The following is a 19603-nucleotide window of genomic DNA, read 5'->3' as shown; positions in this document are numbered from 1 at the left end:
CTAGAACAAGACAAGAACTTGCCTGGAACGATGGTCTTCCTGCAAGTAACACAGGCCATACCCACAAGAGGTACACCGTAAGTGTTCAATTCGTAAAAGAACAAGAAAGAACTTGCCTTTTCCTTCTCCATTCCCTTCTCCCCTACCTTTTCAGACCCTCTAAAACAATGCAGAATTTACTTCCATGCTACTATTTTTTAAGAATATTTATATTCTTTTTCAAGAATCCATTCTTTCCAGATTATATTTCACAACAGTAGCACCTATTATTTAGACTTACATTTAAATAGATTCATTGTTTTTGTTTCTCCTTTACATTATCTTAAAACTTGGGTGGGAAAGTGGGTGTTGAAGTTGGCAGCTCCTCAAGTAGCTTGCTCAAGTAAATTTTTTTTAGAAATGTTGGTGAAATTCAGATTGAGTTTCTGAAAATGTCTTCTGTCCCCACAAGTAGGCAGTACAATGGACGTAACAGAGAAATTTAACATCACATGACCTCTTAAGTGTCGATCCATTTCCACCATTTTCTTTATCTTCTAGCCTTTAGTGTTACAGAAAAATTAAAAGTAAGTCTAATTTGCTTTTATTTGCTTATAACCTGGGTTTTAGATTTTATTTTTATCTTTGAAATTACAAATTTCACCAGGATAGGTCTACGTATGCATTCTTTTTTTCAATGTTTTGCCTGACACTTGGTGAAAAACCTTTCATCTAAAGATGTGAGTCTTTCTTCAGCTCAGGGTGAAATTTTCTCCTATTATTTTTCATTTCTGTTTGCTTGGATCTCTCCTCCTGGAAATCCCATTGTGTTTATCTTAGATAAGTGCTGTCCCATTGAAACAGAACTCAAGCCACACGGGCAATTTAAAATTTTCTAGTAGCCACATTAAAAAATAAAAGTAAAAATTTTAATATTTATCCTAATATATTCAAAAATACTGTTTTAGAATGTAATCTAAAAAAGAGTGGATATATGTATTTGTATAACTGATTCACTTTGCTGTACACCTGAAACTAACACAACACTGTAAATCAACTATACTCCAATAAAAATTTAAAATAAAAATGTAATCTATAAAGAAAATTACAGGTGAGATACTTTACATTATTTTTTTTTTTTCATATCGAGTCTTCAAAATTTGGTGTGTGGTCTCTACTTGCAGCTCATCTCAATCCAGACTTGCTGCTTTTCAAGTGCCTAGTAGCCACTTTTGGCTGATGGCTACCATACTGGACAGTGTAAGAGATGTTCTGCAACTGTCTTCCGTGCCTTTTTAATTCATGATTTTTATCCTTTTTTTCTTCTTCTGAATCCTAAGAGAATTCACATCCTACTTATCTTCAAATTCACTAACTTGGCTTCTAAGGTACCCAGTATCTCCTACTTACTACTGCATCTACTGAATATTTTAATTCAGTCTTATTTTACACCTTCAGGGGCTCTTTCTTCATGGCACACTGTTCCCTCCTATTTTGATTATCCAGGAATGTCCTCTAGAATGTCAGGACTTGGTCATAGAATTTTCATCAAGTTCTCTCCCATCTCCTGCAGCAAATACGTTTCATTGGAGATCCTTTGCTCTGAGTCATCAGAAGGAGCCTCCACTCCTGAGCTCCTAAGTCTTCTCTTCTGCCTAAGTGTCACTGCCCTATCTGCTTGGTCTTTTAGATAAAAATCTAGTTTATAGATCTCTGATAGCCAAGCTGGGTACCATCAGTGATCATATAGGTCACAATTCATTTTTCTTGGTCACAAAAAGAAGGAAAAGTTTAGACTTAGTAACATTTTCTTTAGTAGCTCAGAGGTCTAATAATTGCAGGGAATGGGGATGGAATCATAAGCAGAGGAAATGCACAGAGCACAAATTAATCTCCCATTTGCTTCCACCTAGACAGCCCAGGACTAGCTGGAATACCATCCCAGCAACTGGCTACGGTACTGGACAGCACAGATACAGGACAGCTTCCTTCACCGCAGATAGTTCTATTAGACAGTACTTGGCTAAACAATTCTTCTCAAAGCCCCAAAAACCACACTACCAGATCTGGCTCTACAAAAATCCCTTCTTTTTACCATTTTCTCCTTCCTTCAGGAGTTCTGCCCTTCCCCCTTAAAAGCCTTGGTTTTTCTCACCTATTTTGACTCAACACTCTCCTAGTCCAAGGGATAAAAATCTACTGCCAGTTAAGCGCAGTACACATTAACAGGATAGATAGAAAGTAGTTTTTAGTGTTCAGGAACATTCAAAAAGGCACTTCCCTGGTGGCACAGTGGTTGAGAGTCCGCCTGCCGATGCAGAGGACATGGGTTCGTGCCCCGGTCCAGGAAGATCCCACATGCCGCGGAGCAGCTGGGCCCGTGAGCCATGGCCGCTGAGCCTGCGCGTCCGGAGCCTGTGCTCCGCAACGGGAGAGGCCACAACAGTGAGAGGCCCGCGTACCACGAAAAAAAAAAAAGGGCAGTACAATGGTAGCATCCACTTCGTGGGACTTGGAATTACTGGTTAATTAATAAGGGCTTCCCAATATTGGTATTTGAAAGAAATGACTGATTCAGTTGTCCCTCAGCATCTGTGGTGAACTGGTTTCGGGAACCCCACAAATACCAAAATCCACAGATGCTCTTATATAAAATGGCCTAGTATTTGCATATAACCTATGCATATCCTCCCACATACTTTAAATCATCTCTAGATTATTTATACTACCTAGTACAATGTAAATTTTATATAAATACTTGCCAGTGTGCAGCAAATTCAAGTTTTGCTTTCTGAAACTTTCTAGAACTTTTCTCCCCCTGAATATCTTCAATCCATGGCTGACTGAATCCACAGACTCAGAACCCGTGAATACACAGTGCCGACCACATTTGAAAATACCTTTAGTGCATGCCTGGCAGTTAAATACTGTCACTATTGTCAGAAATAAATGACAACTGGTGGGGATAAAAACACTAAATTCAATGTGAAAAACCCCAAAAAATTTTAATTTGAAGTTGAGCTGGGCTTCCAGTAGAAAATACTTTAGTTATAATAAAATGTTGAGTAGACCACATGAAAACTAGTAATGAAATAAACCTTATCCATAAATTATTGAAATGCAGTAATGATGACTAGAGTCCACAAGCCTTGTAATTCCACCGCACCACCTTTGACAACAGACTACGCTGTAAACGAGCGGCTGTGCTGAAGTGTACAGGCCTACTGAGGTTATTTTATAACAACTGCCACAATTCCACACTTAACACCAATGAAAGCTGCATGTTCTAAAATCAAGAACAATCTTTGCCATTTGTAACATTTCAGTAATAAATGAAATTACCTCAATAACAGGTGTATTTTCCTGGAGCTCCGTTGTGTGCGAGGCCAGTAAACCAATCAACCGAGCTACCTTGGCCCTTCTGTAAAAAGAGAGAAAATGGGCTCAGAAGTGGAGAGTTAGGACCAGGGAAACCAACCCCAGTTAGTCACATTACACAACTGTAAGCATTAACATGAGATAGAAGTGGAATGAGACAGGGTGAGCAAACATTCCTGTACATATATGGTCCAGAGAAACGTTCCCTTGTGTACACAGGGAGACCTGAACGCAATGCCCTCCGTAGCACCATCTGTAACGGTGACAAAAACTGAACAAGTTGTGCTTTAACAGTGAAATGGAAAATAAAAATTTTTTAAAGTCTCTGCTTGTTTTTTTTTTAACATCTTTATTGGAGTATAATTGCTTTACAATGTTGTGTTGGTTTCTGCTGTATAACAAAGTGAATCAGCTATATACATACGTATATCCCCATATCCCCTCCCTCTTGCATCTCCCTCCCACCCTCCTTGTGCTATGCCGCTGCTTCCCACTAGCTATCTATTTTATATTTGGTAGTGTATATATGTCAATGTTTCTCTCTTACTTTGTTCCAGCTTATCCTTCCCCCTCCCCGGGTCCTCAAGTCCACTCTCTACATCTGTGTCTTTATTCCTGTCCTGCCCCTAGGTTCATCAGAACCATTTTTTTTTTAGATTCCATATAAATGTGTTAGCATACGGTATTTGTTTTTCTCTTTCTGACTTACTTCACTCTGTATGACAGACTCTAGGTCCATCCACCTAACTACAAATAACTCAATTTCATTTCTTTCTGTGGCTGAGTAATATTCCATTGTATATACGTGCAACATCTTCTTTATCCATTCATCTGTCAATGGACACTTAGGTTGCTTCCATGTCCTGGCTACTGTAAATAGTGCTGCAATGAACATTGTGGTGTAACTCTTTTTTTTTTTTTTTTTTTTGTGCGGTATGCCGGCCTCTCACTGTTGCGGCCTCTCCCGTTGCGGAGCACGGGCTCCGGACGCGCAAGCTCAGCGGCCATGGCTCACGGGCCCATCCGCTCCGCGGCATGTGGGATCTTCCCTGACAGGGGCACGAACCCATGTCCCCTGAATCGGCAGGCAGACTCTCAACCACTGCGCCACCAGGGAAGCGCACATGACTCTTTTTGAATTATGGTTTTCTCAGGGTATATGCCCAGTAGTGGGATTGCTGGGTCATATGGTAGTTCTATTTTTAGTTTTTTAAGAAACCTCTATACCGTTCTCCATAGTGGCTGTATCAATTTACATCCCCACCAACAATGCAAGAAGTTTCTCTTTTCTCCACACCCTCTCCAGCATTTATTGTTTGCAAATTTTTTGATGATGGCCATTCTGACTGGTGTGAGGTGATACCTCACTGTAGTTTTGATTCGCATTTCTTTAATGATTAGTGATGTTGAGCATCTTTTCATTTGTTTGTTGGCAATCTGTGTATCTTCTCTGGAGAAGTGTCTAATTAGGTCTTCTGCCCATTTGGGGGTTGTTTTTTTGATATTGAGCTGCATGCGCTGCTTGTATATTCTGGAGACTAATCCTTTGTCAGTTGTTTCATTTGCAAATATTTTCTCCCAGTCTGAGGGTTGTCTTTTCATCTCGTGTATGGTTTTCTTTGCTGTGCAAAAGCTTTGAAGTTTCATTAGGTCCTATTTGTTTATTTTTGTGTTTATTTCCATTTCTCTAGGAGGTGGGTCAAAAAGGATCTTGCTGTGATTTATGTCATACAGTGTTCTGCCTATGTTTTCCTCTAAGTTTTATAGTGTCTGGCCTTACATTTAGGTCTTTAATCCATTTTGAGTTTATTTTTGTGTATGGTATTAGGAAGTGTTCTAATTCCATTCTTTTACATGTAACTGTCCAGTTTTCCCCACACCACTTACTGAAGAGGCTGTCTTTTCTCCATTGTATACTCTTGCCTCCTTTATCAAAGATAAGGTGACCATATGTCTGAGGGTTTATCTCTGGGCTTTCTATCCTGTTCCACTGATCTATATTTCTGGTTTTGTGCCAGTACCATACTGTCTTGATTACTGTAGCTCTGTAGTATAGTCTGAAGTCTGGGAGCCTGATTCCTCCAGCTCCGTCTTTCTTTCTCAAGATTTCTGCTCTACTTATTAGTAGACCAATGATTTTATACGCAAGTAGTCAGTAATTAATATCAGGATAGTGAAGCATATGTGTATATATTCACTTGAAAAGAAATTTTTACAAGTCTAACAAATCTTGTAAAAATACTTTCAGTGAGGTGTTTGTTTCATTACCCAGCAGAAAATGAAGTATTAAATTATAAAAGTAGTTTTATAATGAAATATAAATTATTAAATATCACTTCAGGTGATTTGGAAAAGTTCACTTCATGGAGAAAATTAGTTTTGATAAGACTTTTTTAATTGGAAAAAAAATGGTTGAGTTGATTATAACTGTACTCTTACTTAGTAATGCTTGCATTGCATGTTCCTCATCCAGAGAGCCTCTACTTTTCATATTCGTAAAACAAACTGTGCAGAACCCGTGGAGGGAAACAAATCACACTCAGAGAAGTACCACAGGTAAGTGTTCATGTTGTCAGAACTCTATCATACAGAGATAATTCTTATGGATTTCAATGCTTCTTGGATTAGCCATTTAAATCTCTAAACATAAACAGATTAAAGAAGTCCTAGGCATTTCTATGATTAGCATTCTGCCTCTGAGTAAGAAGATTATGTTTTAAAAGTAATGGTTTTGGAAAAGATTTGGCAGGACACTGGCCCAAAATTTACAAGGAAAAGCTTCCAGTCACAGCTCTGTCACTGACCAGATACGGGACCACAGTCAAGTCAATTACACTTCAGTTTTGAATTGCTTAAATGTGTGCAGTTTAGAAGGTCAGATGGATTAACTTCTAAGTTTTCTCACAATGTAAAACAAATGCTATTATCAAAAACTCACTAATGAATTAAAGGATGCAAGGCAAAAACTTATTTATCTCAGTTCAAAGACAAGCTCAAAATACTTCAGAAACCTTGAAGCACTTTTTCAATCTACAAAATTAGATAATGGCAACCAGATTTATCCAACTAAAAGAAAAATGTATCAGGACATGCTAATTAAATATTTTTCCCATTCTCACGAGAAACAATTCCTATCAGAACTAGAGAAAACACCCTCCTTGAAACTCCTACAGTTTTAAGTTGTAAACTATTTAAACTAATAGTGACAATATTTCTCAATTTATACCAAATACTTACATACAACTATATCTATATGTAATGCCCTCACAAAACTGGCTCCGTCTCATAATTCAGAATTCTTCTTAAAGGTCACCATTTCGGGTGCCCCTCATGACCCATTATGCTGTAGCTCAGAACATCCCACATCCACAACAGCACGCAAAGCTGCAATGGCCAATAAACCTTCGTGCGATAACAGAAACATTCCATGTCTACATTGTTCAACACAGTATCCACCACATGCATATGACTATCCAGCACTTGAAGTATGGCTGGTGCAACTGAAGAAATATATATATGTATATGTATACCCACACACACACAAAATTTACTTTAAGGAACTAGTTTATTTTTTACTGAAGTATAATTGATGTATAATATTATATAAGTTACAAGTGTACAATATAGTGTTCACCATTTTTAAAGATTATACTCCACATATAGTTATTATAAAACATTGGCTATATTCCCTGTTGTACAATATATCCTTGTAGCTTATTTTATACAAATTAGTTTGTACCTCTTAATCCCTTACCCCTATCTTGCCTCTCCTCCATCCCTCTTACTGCTGATAACCACTAGTTTCTTCTCTATGAGTCTGCTTCTTTGTTATATTCACTAGTTTATTTTTCAGATGCCACATATAAGTGATATCATGCAGTATTTGTCTATCTCTACTTCACTTAGCATAATGCCCTCCAAGTCCATCTGCGTTGCTGCAAATGGCAAAATCTGGTTCTTTTTATGGCTGAGTAGTATTCCATTGTATATATGTACCACACCTTCTTTATCCATTCATCTGTTGATGGACATTTAGGTTGTTTCCATGTCTTGGCTATTGTGAAGAGTGCTGCTATGAACATTGAGGTGCATTATCTTTTCAAATTAGTGTTTTTGTTTCTTTCAAATATATATCCAGGAGTGAAAATGCTGGGTCATAGGGCAGTTCTATTTTTAGTTTTTTGAAAAATATGGAACTAGTTCTAAATTTAAATAACCACATGAGGCTTCCCTGGTGGCGCAGTGGCTAAGAATCCGCCTGCCAATGCAGGGGACACGGGTTCGACCCCTGGTCCGGGAAGATCCCACATGCTGCGGAGCAACTAAGCCCATGTGCCACAACTACTGAGCCCGTGCTCTACAGTCCGCGAGCCACAACTACTGAAGCCCCTGTGCCACAGCTACTGAAGCCCCTGTGCCACAACTACTGAAGCCCGTGTGCCTAGAGCCTGTGCTCTGCAACAAGAGAAGCCATCACAATGAGAAGACTGCGCCCCGCAACAAAGAGTAGCCCCCGCTCACTGCAACTAGAGAAAGCCTGCATGCAGCAGCGAAGACCCGATGCAACCAAAAATTAAATAAATGAATAAATAAATTTAAATAAATAAATAAATAACCACATGCAGCTAGTGGCTACTGTATTAGAGCAGATCTAAAATGTTACAGTTACTTCTTTGTGTGTTTAATAAAACAGACTATTTATTATCCATCTCCCCCACTAGCCCACAAGGTCTGTGAAGGCAGGGCTGCGAGCACTAAGACAGTACCTGGCATGGTCCCTCAATAAATGTTTGTTGAATGAATGTAATATCAACATCAAAACAAAGTAACTAAACACATTAGTAGAAAATGGGTGGGTAAAAATATGACTGAATAAAGGTAAACAAAATTGGAGCAGGATTTTCAATGTAAATATCAAAGCAGAATTTAAGACTAAAATCATTAAATGAGGAAAAGATTGTTTGAGGACTAAAAACAGTATGACCTACAAAGGATGTAAGTTGTGAGTTGTTACAAACCATATTAATAAAGAATAAAAAGTAAACCCAATAGTAGTGGGAAACTCCAATCTACCTCTCTCCCAAGCACAGCAAGAAAGCCACAGTGAACACAAACATACAAGCATCATAGTAACAGATGTATATATCAAGCTCTACAATCTAAACTCGGACCATACTTACTCAGTGGGAGGCTGTATAGGATGGTGTTCAGGACTCTGGAATGAAATGTCCTGAGGCCAGTCTTGGTCCCATGGTTGGGGTGGGGGAGGAGAGGAACCCTGGGTTAGTTACTCCTCCTTCATGTGCCTGATGACTTCATGGTAACTAGGACTAACAACAATATGTACCTCACCAAGTTACTCAAAGAGTCAAAGGAAATAATCCGTGTGAAGAAATTACCATGGTGTCTAACATTTAATATGTAATGAATGGGCTAGCTATGATTACCACATTATCTACTACATTCATGACATTTTTTTTTTCCTGCGGTACACGGGCCTCTCACTGGTGTGGCCTCTCCCGCTGCGGAGCACAGGCTCTGGACACGAAGGCTCAGCGTCCATGGCTCACGGGCCCAGCCGCTCCGCGGCATGTGGGATCTTCCCGGACCGGGGCACGAACCTGTGTCCCCTGCATCGGCAGGCGGACTCTCAACCACGGCGCCACCAGGGAAGCCCCATGACATTTTTTTAATGATTTTTTATTAGAGCACAAAGATAAATTCATAGAATTCCCAAAGGCAGAACTTATACAGGACATATGATGATATAATAAAAGTGAAATAACAAACATAAACCAGAAATCCTAAACATTTGTAAATTTAGAAGCACTTCTGTATAGCTTAGACAGCAAATGAAAAATAAAAATGCCCATTAGGGAAATGTGTACTGCCAGCTTCTATGCTGATCAATTTAACCATTTATTCATAATATAAACTAAGTACCAAAGATCACCAAGCATTTGAGGAACGAACAGCATTAAAAAGCAGGACCATGATGAAAACGAACTGACCCACAGGTTAAAAAGAATAAAATTTTTATAATCCTAATGTTTAACCTTAAATATTAGTCACAATATTTAACCCTAAATTCTATTCCAAAATGGAATTTTTATAATCCTATACTTTATCCTCAAACTCAAAAGTACATTTTAAATCAAATATAGGCAGCTAGGAAAAAGGACCAATCAGAGAACAAATGAACAAAAACTTGAAAATATGACTGCTGAAATAAAATAGTGATTCTCAGTAAAATGAGCAAGGATAAGTATCAAGCTTGAAAACCCAAAGATAAAATCAGGGAAGAGCAGTAAAAGAGAGTTTGGCATTTCTTCAAAAGGCTGAACACAGAATTACCATATGACCCAACAATTCCACTACTAGGTATGTACCCAAGAGAAATTAAAACATATGTTCACATAAAACCTTTATACACATGATCAGAGCAGTGTTATTCATAACAGCCAAATGTGGAAGCAACCCAAGTGTCCATTAAGAATGGATACATGAAATACGGTTTATCCATACAATGGAATATTATTCAGTCATAAAAAAGAATGAAGTGGGAATTTCCCGGTGGTCCAGTGGTTAGGACTCCCTGCTTTCACTGAAGGGGCCCAAGTTCGATCCCTGGTCAGGGAACTAATATCCCACAAGCCATGTGGCACAGCCAAAAAAAATGAAGCACTAACACATGCTACAACATGGATGAACCCTGAAAACATTATGCTAAGTGAAAAGATGCCAGTCACAAAAGATCACATTTTGTATATTTATATGAAATATTCAGAGTAGGCAAATCTATAGACAGAAAGTAGGTTAGTGGTTTCCAGGGACTGAGGGGAAGAGGGTAACAGGTACAAGATCTCACTGGGTGATGAAAAGTTCTAGAATTTGATAGTGGTGATACATGCACAATTTTGTGATTACATTAAAAACCGCTAAACTGTACAGTTTTTTTTTTTAACTGTACAGTTTTAAAAGTGAATTTCCATCATATCAGGAAACTAAAAAAGAAAAATCACATGATCATATCAATATATGCAAAAAAAAACATCTGACAAATTCCAACACCCATTCATGACAAAAACTCAGTAAACTAGGAATAGAGGGAACTTCTTTAACTTGATAAAGACTATCTACAAAAAAATACAGCTAACATCATATTTAATGGTGATAAACTCAAAATTTTCCCACTAAGATCAGGTACAGGGACTTCCCTTGTGGTCCAGTGGGTAAGACTCCATACTCCCAATGCAGGGGGCCCAGGTTCAATCCCTGGTCAGGGAACTAGATCCCACATGCATGCCACAACTAAGAGTTCTCGTGCCACAACTAAGAAGCCCACGTGCTGCAACTAAGAAGCCCACATGCCACAACTAAGACCTGGCGCCACCAAAATAAATAAATAATAGTTAAGGAAAAAAAAAGATCAGGTACAAGACAAGGACATCACCTCTCACCACTATTCTTTTTGAATATTACACTGAAAGCTCCAAGTAATGCAATAAGACAAGAAAAGGAAACAAAAGGCATACAGATTGGGAAGGAAGAAATAAAACTGTTTGCAAATGAAATGACTGTCTATACAGAAAATCCTGAAGAATTAACAACAACAAAAAAACCTCCTGGAACTATTAAGTGATTACAGCAAGGTGCAGGATACAAGATCAATATATAAAAGTCTTACCAGCAATAAACTTGTAGAATTTGAAATTAAAAACACAATACCATTTACATTAGCACCCAATAAGTGAAATACATAGGAACAAATCTAATAAAATATGTATAATATCTATATGAGGAAAACTACAAAGCGCTATTGAACAAAATCAAAGAAGTAAACAAGTGGAGAGGTATTCCATGTTCATGAATGAGACTCAATATTGTCCTGATGTCAATTCTTCCCAAATTGATCTGTAGATTCGATGTGATTCCACATTGTCAGTGTGGATACTGACAAACTGATTCCAAGGTTTATATGGAGGCAAAAGATCCAGAATAACCAACAATACTGGAGAAGAGCAACAAAGTTGGAGGACTGATGCTACCTGACTTCAAGACTTACTACAAAGCGACAGTTATCAAGACAGTGTGGTATTGGCAAAAGAACAGATCAGTGGAACAGAATCGAGAGCCCAGAAATAGACTCACATAATCAAATGATCTTTGACAAAGGAGCAAAGGCAATACAATGGAGCAAAGATAGTCTTTTCAGTGAATGGTGCTGGAATAACTGGACATCTACAAGAAAAAAAAGAATTTAGACACAGACTTTACACCGCTCACAAAACTTCAACTCAAAACAGATCACAGACCTAAGTGTAAAATGCAAAACTATAAAACTCCTAGAAGATAACATAGAAAACCTAGATGACCTTGGGTGTAGCAATGACTTTTTATACACAACATCAAGGGAATGATCCATGAAAGAAATAATTGATAAGCTGGACTTCATTAAAATTAATAATTTCTGTTGTGCAAAAGAAATGTTGAGAATGAGAAGATATGCCACAGACTGGAAAAGAATATTTGCAAAAGACCCATCTGAAAAAAAAAACTGTTTTCCAAAATATACAAAGACCTCTTGAAACTTAACAATAAGAAAACAACCTGATGAAAAAATGGGCCAAAGACTTGAACAGACACCTCACCAAAGAGGATATACAGATGGCAAATAAGCATATGAGAAAACGCTCCACGCCATATGTCATCAGGGAAATGCAAGTTAAAACAAGATACCACTACACACCTATCAAAATAGCCAAAATCCAGAACACTGAAAATACCAAATGCTGGTAAGGATGTGAAGCAACAGACCCTCATTCATTGTTGATGAGAATACATAATGGTACAGCCACTTTATAAGACAGTTTGGTGATTTCTTACAAAACTAAATGTACTCTTACCACACAATCCAACAAACAGGCTCCTCGGTATTTACCCAAAGGAGATGAATACATATGTCCACATGGATGTTAACAGCAGCTTTACTCATAATTGTCAAAACTTGGAAGCAATCAAGATGAGCTTCAGTATGTGAATGGTCAAATAAACCGTGGTACCTGCAGACAATGGGATACTTCACACTACAAAGAATGATCTATCAAGCCATGAAAAGACATGGAGAAACCTTAACTGAATGTTACGAAGTAAAAGAAGCCAATCTGAGAAAACTACATACTTTATGTTTCCAACTACATGACATTCTGGAAAAGGAGAAACTATGAAGGTAATAAAAAGTTCAGTGGTTGTCAGAGGGATGAATAGGCAGAACACAGTAGATTTTGGGGGCAGTGGAAATCCTCTGTGTGATACCACAGTGATGGATACACATCGTCATACATTTGTCCAGACCCACAGAACGTACAACACTAAGACGGAATTGTAATGTATAGACTTTGGATGATTTTGATGTGTCAATTTAGGATGTACCACTCTGGCAGGGGATAGTGATAATTGGAGAGGCGATGCATACGTGGGGGCAGAGATATGTGGGAAAACTCTGTTCCTTCCCCTTAATTTGCAGTGAACCTAAAACTGCTCTAAAAAATAAACTCAACAAAAACCAAGAAAAGGTGAATTTTTTGATATGTGAATTGTATCTCAATAGAAGAGTGAGAAAGCAAAAGAAAATTAAGTCAACAGACACTAAATTTGGGCTTCCCTGGTGGCACAATGGTTAAGAATCCACCTGCCAATGCAGGGGACACGGGTTCGAGCCCTGGTCCGGGAAGATCCCACGTGCTGCGAAGCAGCTAAGCCTGTGAGCCACAACTACTGAGCCTGCGCTTTAGAGCTCATGTGCCACAACTACTGAGCCCACGTGGCACAACTACTGAAGCCCACGCGCCTAGAGCCCATGCTCCGCAACAAGAGAAGCCACTGCAATGAGAAGCCCATGCACCACAACGAAGAGTAGCCCCCACTCGCCGCAACTAGAGAAAGCCCGCACACAGCAACAAAGACCCAACGCAGCCAAAAATATAAATAAATAGGCAAGCAAAAAAACAAAGAGAGACACACCCATCCTACAGGAGTTTCAGGAGCAGAAAAAGGATGAAATAGAGATGAGGAAATCGTAAGGAAATAGGAAAGCGAAAGAAAGGTTGCAGCATTTAACAGACCAACTGGCAAAGCAAATCAGTAAAAAGGGATGGATACCTAGATACATTCTAGTAAAAGTTTGCAAGCCTGGAATATAAAGAAAAATTCTCTTTTCACTGGAAAACAAAATCAAACTGGTCACATATAAGAGGAAGAAAAAGTCAGGTTGGTCCCTGAGTCTTCCAGAGCTGCAGCCAGCACACGAGTGAGCAACAAAGCAGCATGGCACAGAGGTGAGTGTGGCCTGAAGGTGCAAGAAGGTCTCATTCAGCCTGTTATGCCTGAGCCCCAAAACCACAGGCGGAAAGCTTCAAGGAAGGAGGAACTCCAGAAGCAGAGCCTGAGAGATATTCTATTTAAAAAACAAAACAAAAAACTACCAAATAATGAAATCCCATCAACCAAGAAGTGAAGTAATTCACAAATGGAGAAACTGTATTTTAAAAATTGACAATGAGCATTTACTTTATTGAAGTACCAAACTATACTAAAAATTAGAAAAATCCTTCCTAGAATATAAATATCAAAGGACCCTAAAATAAACCTGAGAAAGAACAAAGTTGAAATCACATATTCTGATTTCAAAACTTACTACAAAGCTATGGTAATCGAGAAACTGTGATACTCACATAAAGACACATTTATAAACCAAGGGAATAAAACAGGGAGCCCAGAAACAAACCCTCAGCATATACAGTCAAATGATTATCAACAAGATTGCCAATACCGTTTAATGGGGAGAGGACAGCCTTTTCAACAAATGGTGCTGGGAAAACTGGATATAAACGTAACAAAAGAATGAAACTGGACTCTTACTTAACACTGTATAAAAAAAAACTAACTCAAAATGGATCAAAAACCTAAATGTGAGCTAAAACTATAAAACCCTTAGAAAAAAACAAATGAAAAGATTTATGACATTGGTTTTGCAGTGATTTCTTAGAACACTAAAAGCACAGGCAACAAAAGAAAAAATGAAAAACTAGGTTTCATCACAACTTAAAACTTTATGCAAAGGGCACTATCAGGGTAAAAAGGCAACCCACAGAATGGAAGAAAGTATTTGTCAGTCATATACCTAATATGTCGTTAATATCTAGAATACATATAGAACTCCCATAAATAAACAACACAAAACCCAGTTAGAAAATGGGCAAAGGACCTGAACAGACATTTCTCCAAAGAAGGTAAATAATGGAATAAGCCAGACACAAAAGGACAAATGTATGATCCCACTTATATTAGGTACCTACAACAGGGAAATTCATAGAAACAAAAAGTAAAACAAAGGTTTTCAGGGACTGGGATGAGGAGGGATGGGAGTGACTGGTTAATGGGGAAGAGCTTCTGTTCGGAATAATGAAAAAGTTCTGGAAATTGACAGTGATCGTGGTTGCACAACATACGTATCACAATATGCATAATGCCACTGAATTATACACTTAAAATGGCTAAAATGGTAAATTTTGTTACATATATTTTATAATAGAATTTTTAAATTAAAATATTATGCATTATCTGTGAATTATACCTCAATAAAGTTGATTGGCAAAGGCTATAAAATTTGATAAGTATTCACTGTTAAAAGTTCTAACAAAACAGCATTTTTACACACATTGACTGGGAATGCATGTTGATATCATGTTTCTATAGAGCACTTCAGCAATTTATGAGAAGTCACAAAAATATCTATTGCCCTCTACCCATTCATTCTAATTCTACAAATCTGCCCTTAGGGGAGAAAGGAAAAATAGGCATGAAGATTTAAGCACAAAATGTTCATCAATATATTATTTACAATATTATAATACTATCCAAAAATAGGGAGGGGTAAATAAAATGATCAAATATTCATAGCACATAAAAAGAGGCATACCATAAAAAAACTTAGACAAATTAATTAGTGACATTAAAAGAATACATGTTATAAAGTGGAGAAACATAAAAAGTTACATGTTATTTTATTTTGTTTTTCTATATACTGAACAAAGCCAAGGAAAAAACATACATACTTCAACAGTGATTGTCCCCCAGCTAAGTTAAAGACCCTTATCATATGCTATCAAGGTGATATGACCCAGGACAGAGAAGGTCTCACTGGAAGAAGTAGTATTTGAATGGAGAAAGAGAGTAAAAGAAGGCTCCAAGCATAGGGCTTATCTATCCATATTTTCCTCAAATAAAAACTGTTCTACAATTAAACTTAAATCTAAAAAATGGAAAAAAATAGTAGTACCTGGGAAGGATTAAGAATGTCTGTTTTTTAAAAATCAGCAGAGGGCACCCTATTCAAGGATATAATTTGTTTTAGCCGATGTGCTAAGATTTTTTTGTTGGTTTGTTTTACAGTGAGCATACCACAATCCTTCTCAAAGTTTAACATGCCCAAAAATGATCTAAAAATCCTATTTTGTAACGCCAGATTTTACCTTGAGAGAGTAACATTAGAAGATGCGTAGGAATAATTATCCAAAAAAGCATTTTGTGAACACCTATTGTTTCCCCTATATTTTGGCAGCATGGAAGAATAATTACTATCCTACCACTGGCACATTTTACAAAACCCCTTCACATTCAAGTTTTCACAAGCTTCTCAACAATAATACAAGATAAGTAGGATTGATAACACCAACTTCCAAACCCCCAAAATACACTGAGTACCCACTAAGAACCAGGCACCGGGCAAGGTATTTCATACACCTACTTCATTCAAAATTTAATTGTAAAGAATATATAAAACTGAATCACTTTGCTGTACACCTGAAACTAACAACATTGTAAATCAACTATACTTCAGTGAAAAAAAATTTGATTGTTACCAAAAATCTATGAAGTTGGTACACTATCCCCATTTTACAGATGAGTAAACTGACACTCAGCAGTTATAATAATTTGCCTGGGGGCAGATTTGCGATCTACACCCACATCTGTCTGAATCCAAAGCACTTTCATCATCCCACAAACAGTACCCCAGAAGCTGAGACTCGGAAAGAGGTAATCAATTATCTGACCAAGTCTCATTGGCAACCAGAGCACAGAGCCTTCTTACACTTTAATGAGCTTTTCACCAAGTATGCTGCCCTCATATAAGCAAGTACACATCCTTCCATCAGGAGTTTACAGAACACAATCTCATTAGATTTTGTAAACCATCTTAAGGAAAGATAAAGTGGCAAGGGAAAACGCCTTAGAAGCATAACTAAATTAAAACACAGGGATAATTGTAAAGTATTTGATAAAGAATATTCAAAAGAGTAATCATTAATAAAGCTTCCAGATGTAGTTTACATAACCTTGGAATTATATTTATAATATTAGAATAAAGACTATTTTGAAATCTTTTTAAATGGACAACTGGGATGCCTATAGAAAGTGCTATGATTCAGGGTCATCATTACTTTAGACTATTTCGTGATAAGTATTTAGGACTATGTGCTTTGGATAAATATGTATGTTTTAACTACTTAATATAATAATTTATTAAGGTGTAAATATTACTTACCTATCCCAGTTTGGAGCTATTCGCAGATGCTGGGTTAGCAATTGGAACTAGAAAAAAAAATTAAGATGTATTTAATTCATGAAATGACACAGAAAGTGACCACTAAGTTAACAAATCAAACCAGTATACACATGAAATGCAAAGCCTGCACCAAGGAAATTAACTACATTCAGTGTTTTTGCATCTTTGTAAATATAAGATAAAAATAAAAACTAAGAATAAGAACGTTCCGTTTCTCCAACTGAATTCTATTCCCTAAATATGCCTCTGCCCCTCACCCCACAAACACATACCAAGTACCAAATAAGGAACTGTAATACTATCCTGGAAGAAAATGAACTTAAATGTTTTCAAGTCAGTTCCCAAACAAAGGCCCACAAGGGAAAAGGCCCCAGACCACTGTAACTCCTTTCTGAGGATGACTTCAAAAGATCTGCCAAGTTCCCATGGTTTCATCGATGAATCAAGACGGTCCAAGAAATATCTCCAGGGGAAGAAGGAAAAAGAAAAGTCTTAGAGACTCAGTTTCCCGTTCAGTGTCACATCGGAAGCCTTGGAATTTACCAGGAAGACCCAGTAAAAAGAGCCCCTATTCCACGTGGGCAGCTCACTCCAGCAGCTGATGACAAGACCTCTGTCTTATGATTTCACAGATGAAAAATACCTTACAACTACTACAAATTAACGTAAAATGCAAGCTGAGTGTTACCAAAGGAGTTGTTCAAAATCACTGTCGATTCAACTGCTTTTAGATCTAAGCATTAAACAGAGGACAATTCTGGCAAACCTATCATCTTGATGAGTCACTTTTTTTCATTGTAATTAAATCATATTAGTATTTTAGCGCTTGTTTTAATCTCTACAGAAATAAAAGAGTTATGTGCAGAAGGAGAGCTGCAAGCCCGTGATAGGAGGAGTCTTTACTTCACGACTTAACTACGTACCAGGGGTGAGTGGAGGAGCCTGGTGGCCACCTCCCTGTGCCCGGCCACCACGCACAAGTAGCAAAGGAGATTCAGCTTGGCTCGGGAGGCCCCTGTGCTCTTCTCGGGGGAGTTGATCTGTGAGCACACTTGTTGCAGAAAGTCATTCCAATCTTGGTCTTCTAGAAATACTAATTTATCCACTGCAGAGGAAAGAAAATATTAAAAGTGGGGACCATGTGAAAAAGGACTGCTGAGAACATTACAAGAAGAATAAAATGGAACACAGAATTTCAATACCTAAGGGGAGGGCACACAGAAAATTATAAATTTACACTGTCAAAACCAAAAATACTCGAAAGACACCACTACTTTTATTTGCTCTTCTATGTTCATCTCTTTTTCTCCCCATGGAGACGGTTTGAACTATGTCAATGGAAACCTATGCTTAAAAAAAGAAGGTAGATGCCTAAATTTAGGAGAACGTTCTTGCAACCAAGAACATAACAAAATGCAAACTTAAATAAAACTGTACTATGGAAAAAACAAGATACCCTTTGCATAAATAAAGCAACCTAGCCTTGAAGTACTGGAAAAGCCAAAATTTCTACAGATGTTATAAGGTCCCAGTGAAATTACTAGTAAACATAACCAGGTTAATACAAAGCTGAAATCATCTGGGAGTCCCACCTCCAAACCCCTATACAAACAAAAGACAAAAACTGGGAAATGAAATGCCAGCTAAAATTAACATAGTTTCACCTAATCTCTATATTTAAACAAAATAAGCTATAACAATAATTTCCTAAAATAATTCAAAGTAAAGGGGGAAAGGGACGGAATAATATTATTTTGAGATAATTTTCCTCTAAGTTTTCATAAATAGTGCTTCTACTTGGAACAGTTTATTTCAATTTGAACCTATGTTGTTTATTTTGAATTTACTTTGATTTGATCTCAAATCGTAGATTCTACTCTATGATGAAGAATTCTTCCAGATCTAGTTTAACAGCTTAAAATATAACTTATCAAACAAAATACATCAAAGTTTAAGGTATAAGAAAAATTCTTATACTCACCCTAAGTAAGACTCTGTTAGGGGAAAGGGAATGTAACAATCAACCTTTAAGTATCTCCAGTCCTACATCAACCCCACAAAAGTGAACCAACCATCTGACCCTGATCTCAACTGCCCCACTCCCTCAAGTAGAATCTCGATTCTTCATTGTGGTTTCCAACCTTCTGTACCCATAAAAGCACCATTAATGTTGGAAATTCAACTGGCTTTACAAGGGAAAGGACAGGAGGAGGGCCCACCCGTTCAACAGGAAAACTCGCCCAGTTTCATAGGAACTTTCCCACTCACAAGACTACTGAGCAGTCTACACCCAGCTGAGTAAGGTCAAACGCTGGCTCAAATGGATTACAGGTTGTTAATAATTTATACAGTGTCTCAAGAATATAGCCAGTTGGCAAGAAAATAAAAATTTAACTATTCATAAATAAAATATTCCATTTGCTATTAAATTTCATATTTGTATCTGTCTGCCATGAATCTATGTGCTTGATAAGCCCTTTATGATCCTACCTGAATGTGCTGGTAGATGCAATATTTTTGGATCATATTTAATTGGTGGTTGTTTCATTATCTGTGGTTAAAAAAACAAAACAAAACCTTTTAAGATGGGTATCTATCTCCTGATATGTCTCCTATATC

At 37.5% G+C, this 19603-nt stretch overlaps 1 protein-coding gene across 10 annotated transcripts in view; it reads right to left on the bottom strand.

Moving 5' to 3' along the window:
- The window catches only part of ULK4 (unc-51 like kinase 4), a 522462-nt gene that overhangs the window by 465695 nt on the left and 37164 nt on the right, over positions 1 to 19603 (bottom strand). For all 10 annotated transcript variants that reach the window (XM_033864682.2, XM_033864673.2, XM_033864674.2 and 7 more), the window contains 4 exons: positions 19475 to 19535; positions 17908 to 18089; positions 16964 to 17010; positions 3322 to 3400 (listed from right to left, as the gene is read on the bottom strand). In XM_033864682.2, the coding sequence (XP_033720573.1) occupies positions 3322 to 3400; positions 16964 to 17010; positions 17908 to 18089; positions 19475 to 19535 (369 nt within the window). The remainder of the gene's footprint in view (positions 1 to 3321; positions 3401 to 16963; positions 17011 to 17907; positions 18090 to 19474; positions 19536 to 19603) is intronic.

The sequence above is a fragment of the Tursiops truncatus genome, chromosome 10 (genome assembly GCF_011762595.2).
Source record: "Tursiops truncatus isolate mTurTru1 chromosome 10, mTurTru1.mat.Y, whole genome shotgun sequence".
Classification (NCBI taxonomy): domain Eukaryota; kingdom Metazoa; phylum Chordata; class Mammalia; order Artiodactyla; family Delphinidae; genus Tursiops; species Tursiops truncatus.
This window is presented reverse-complemented; position numbering and strand designations above follow the sequence as displayed.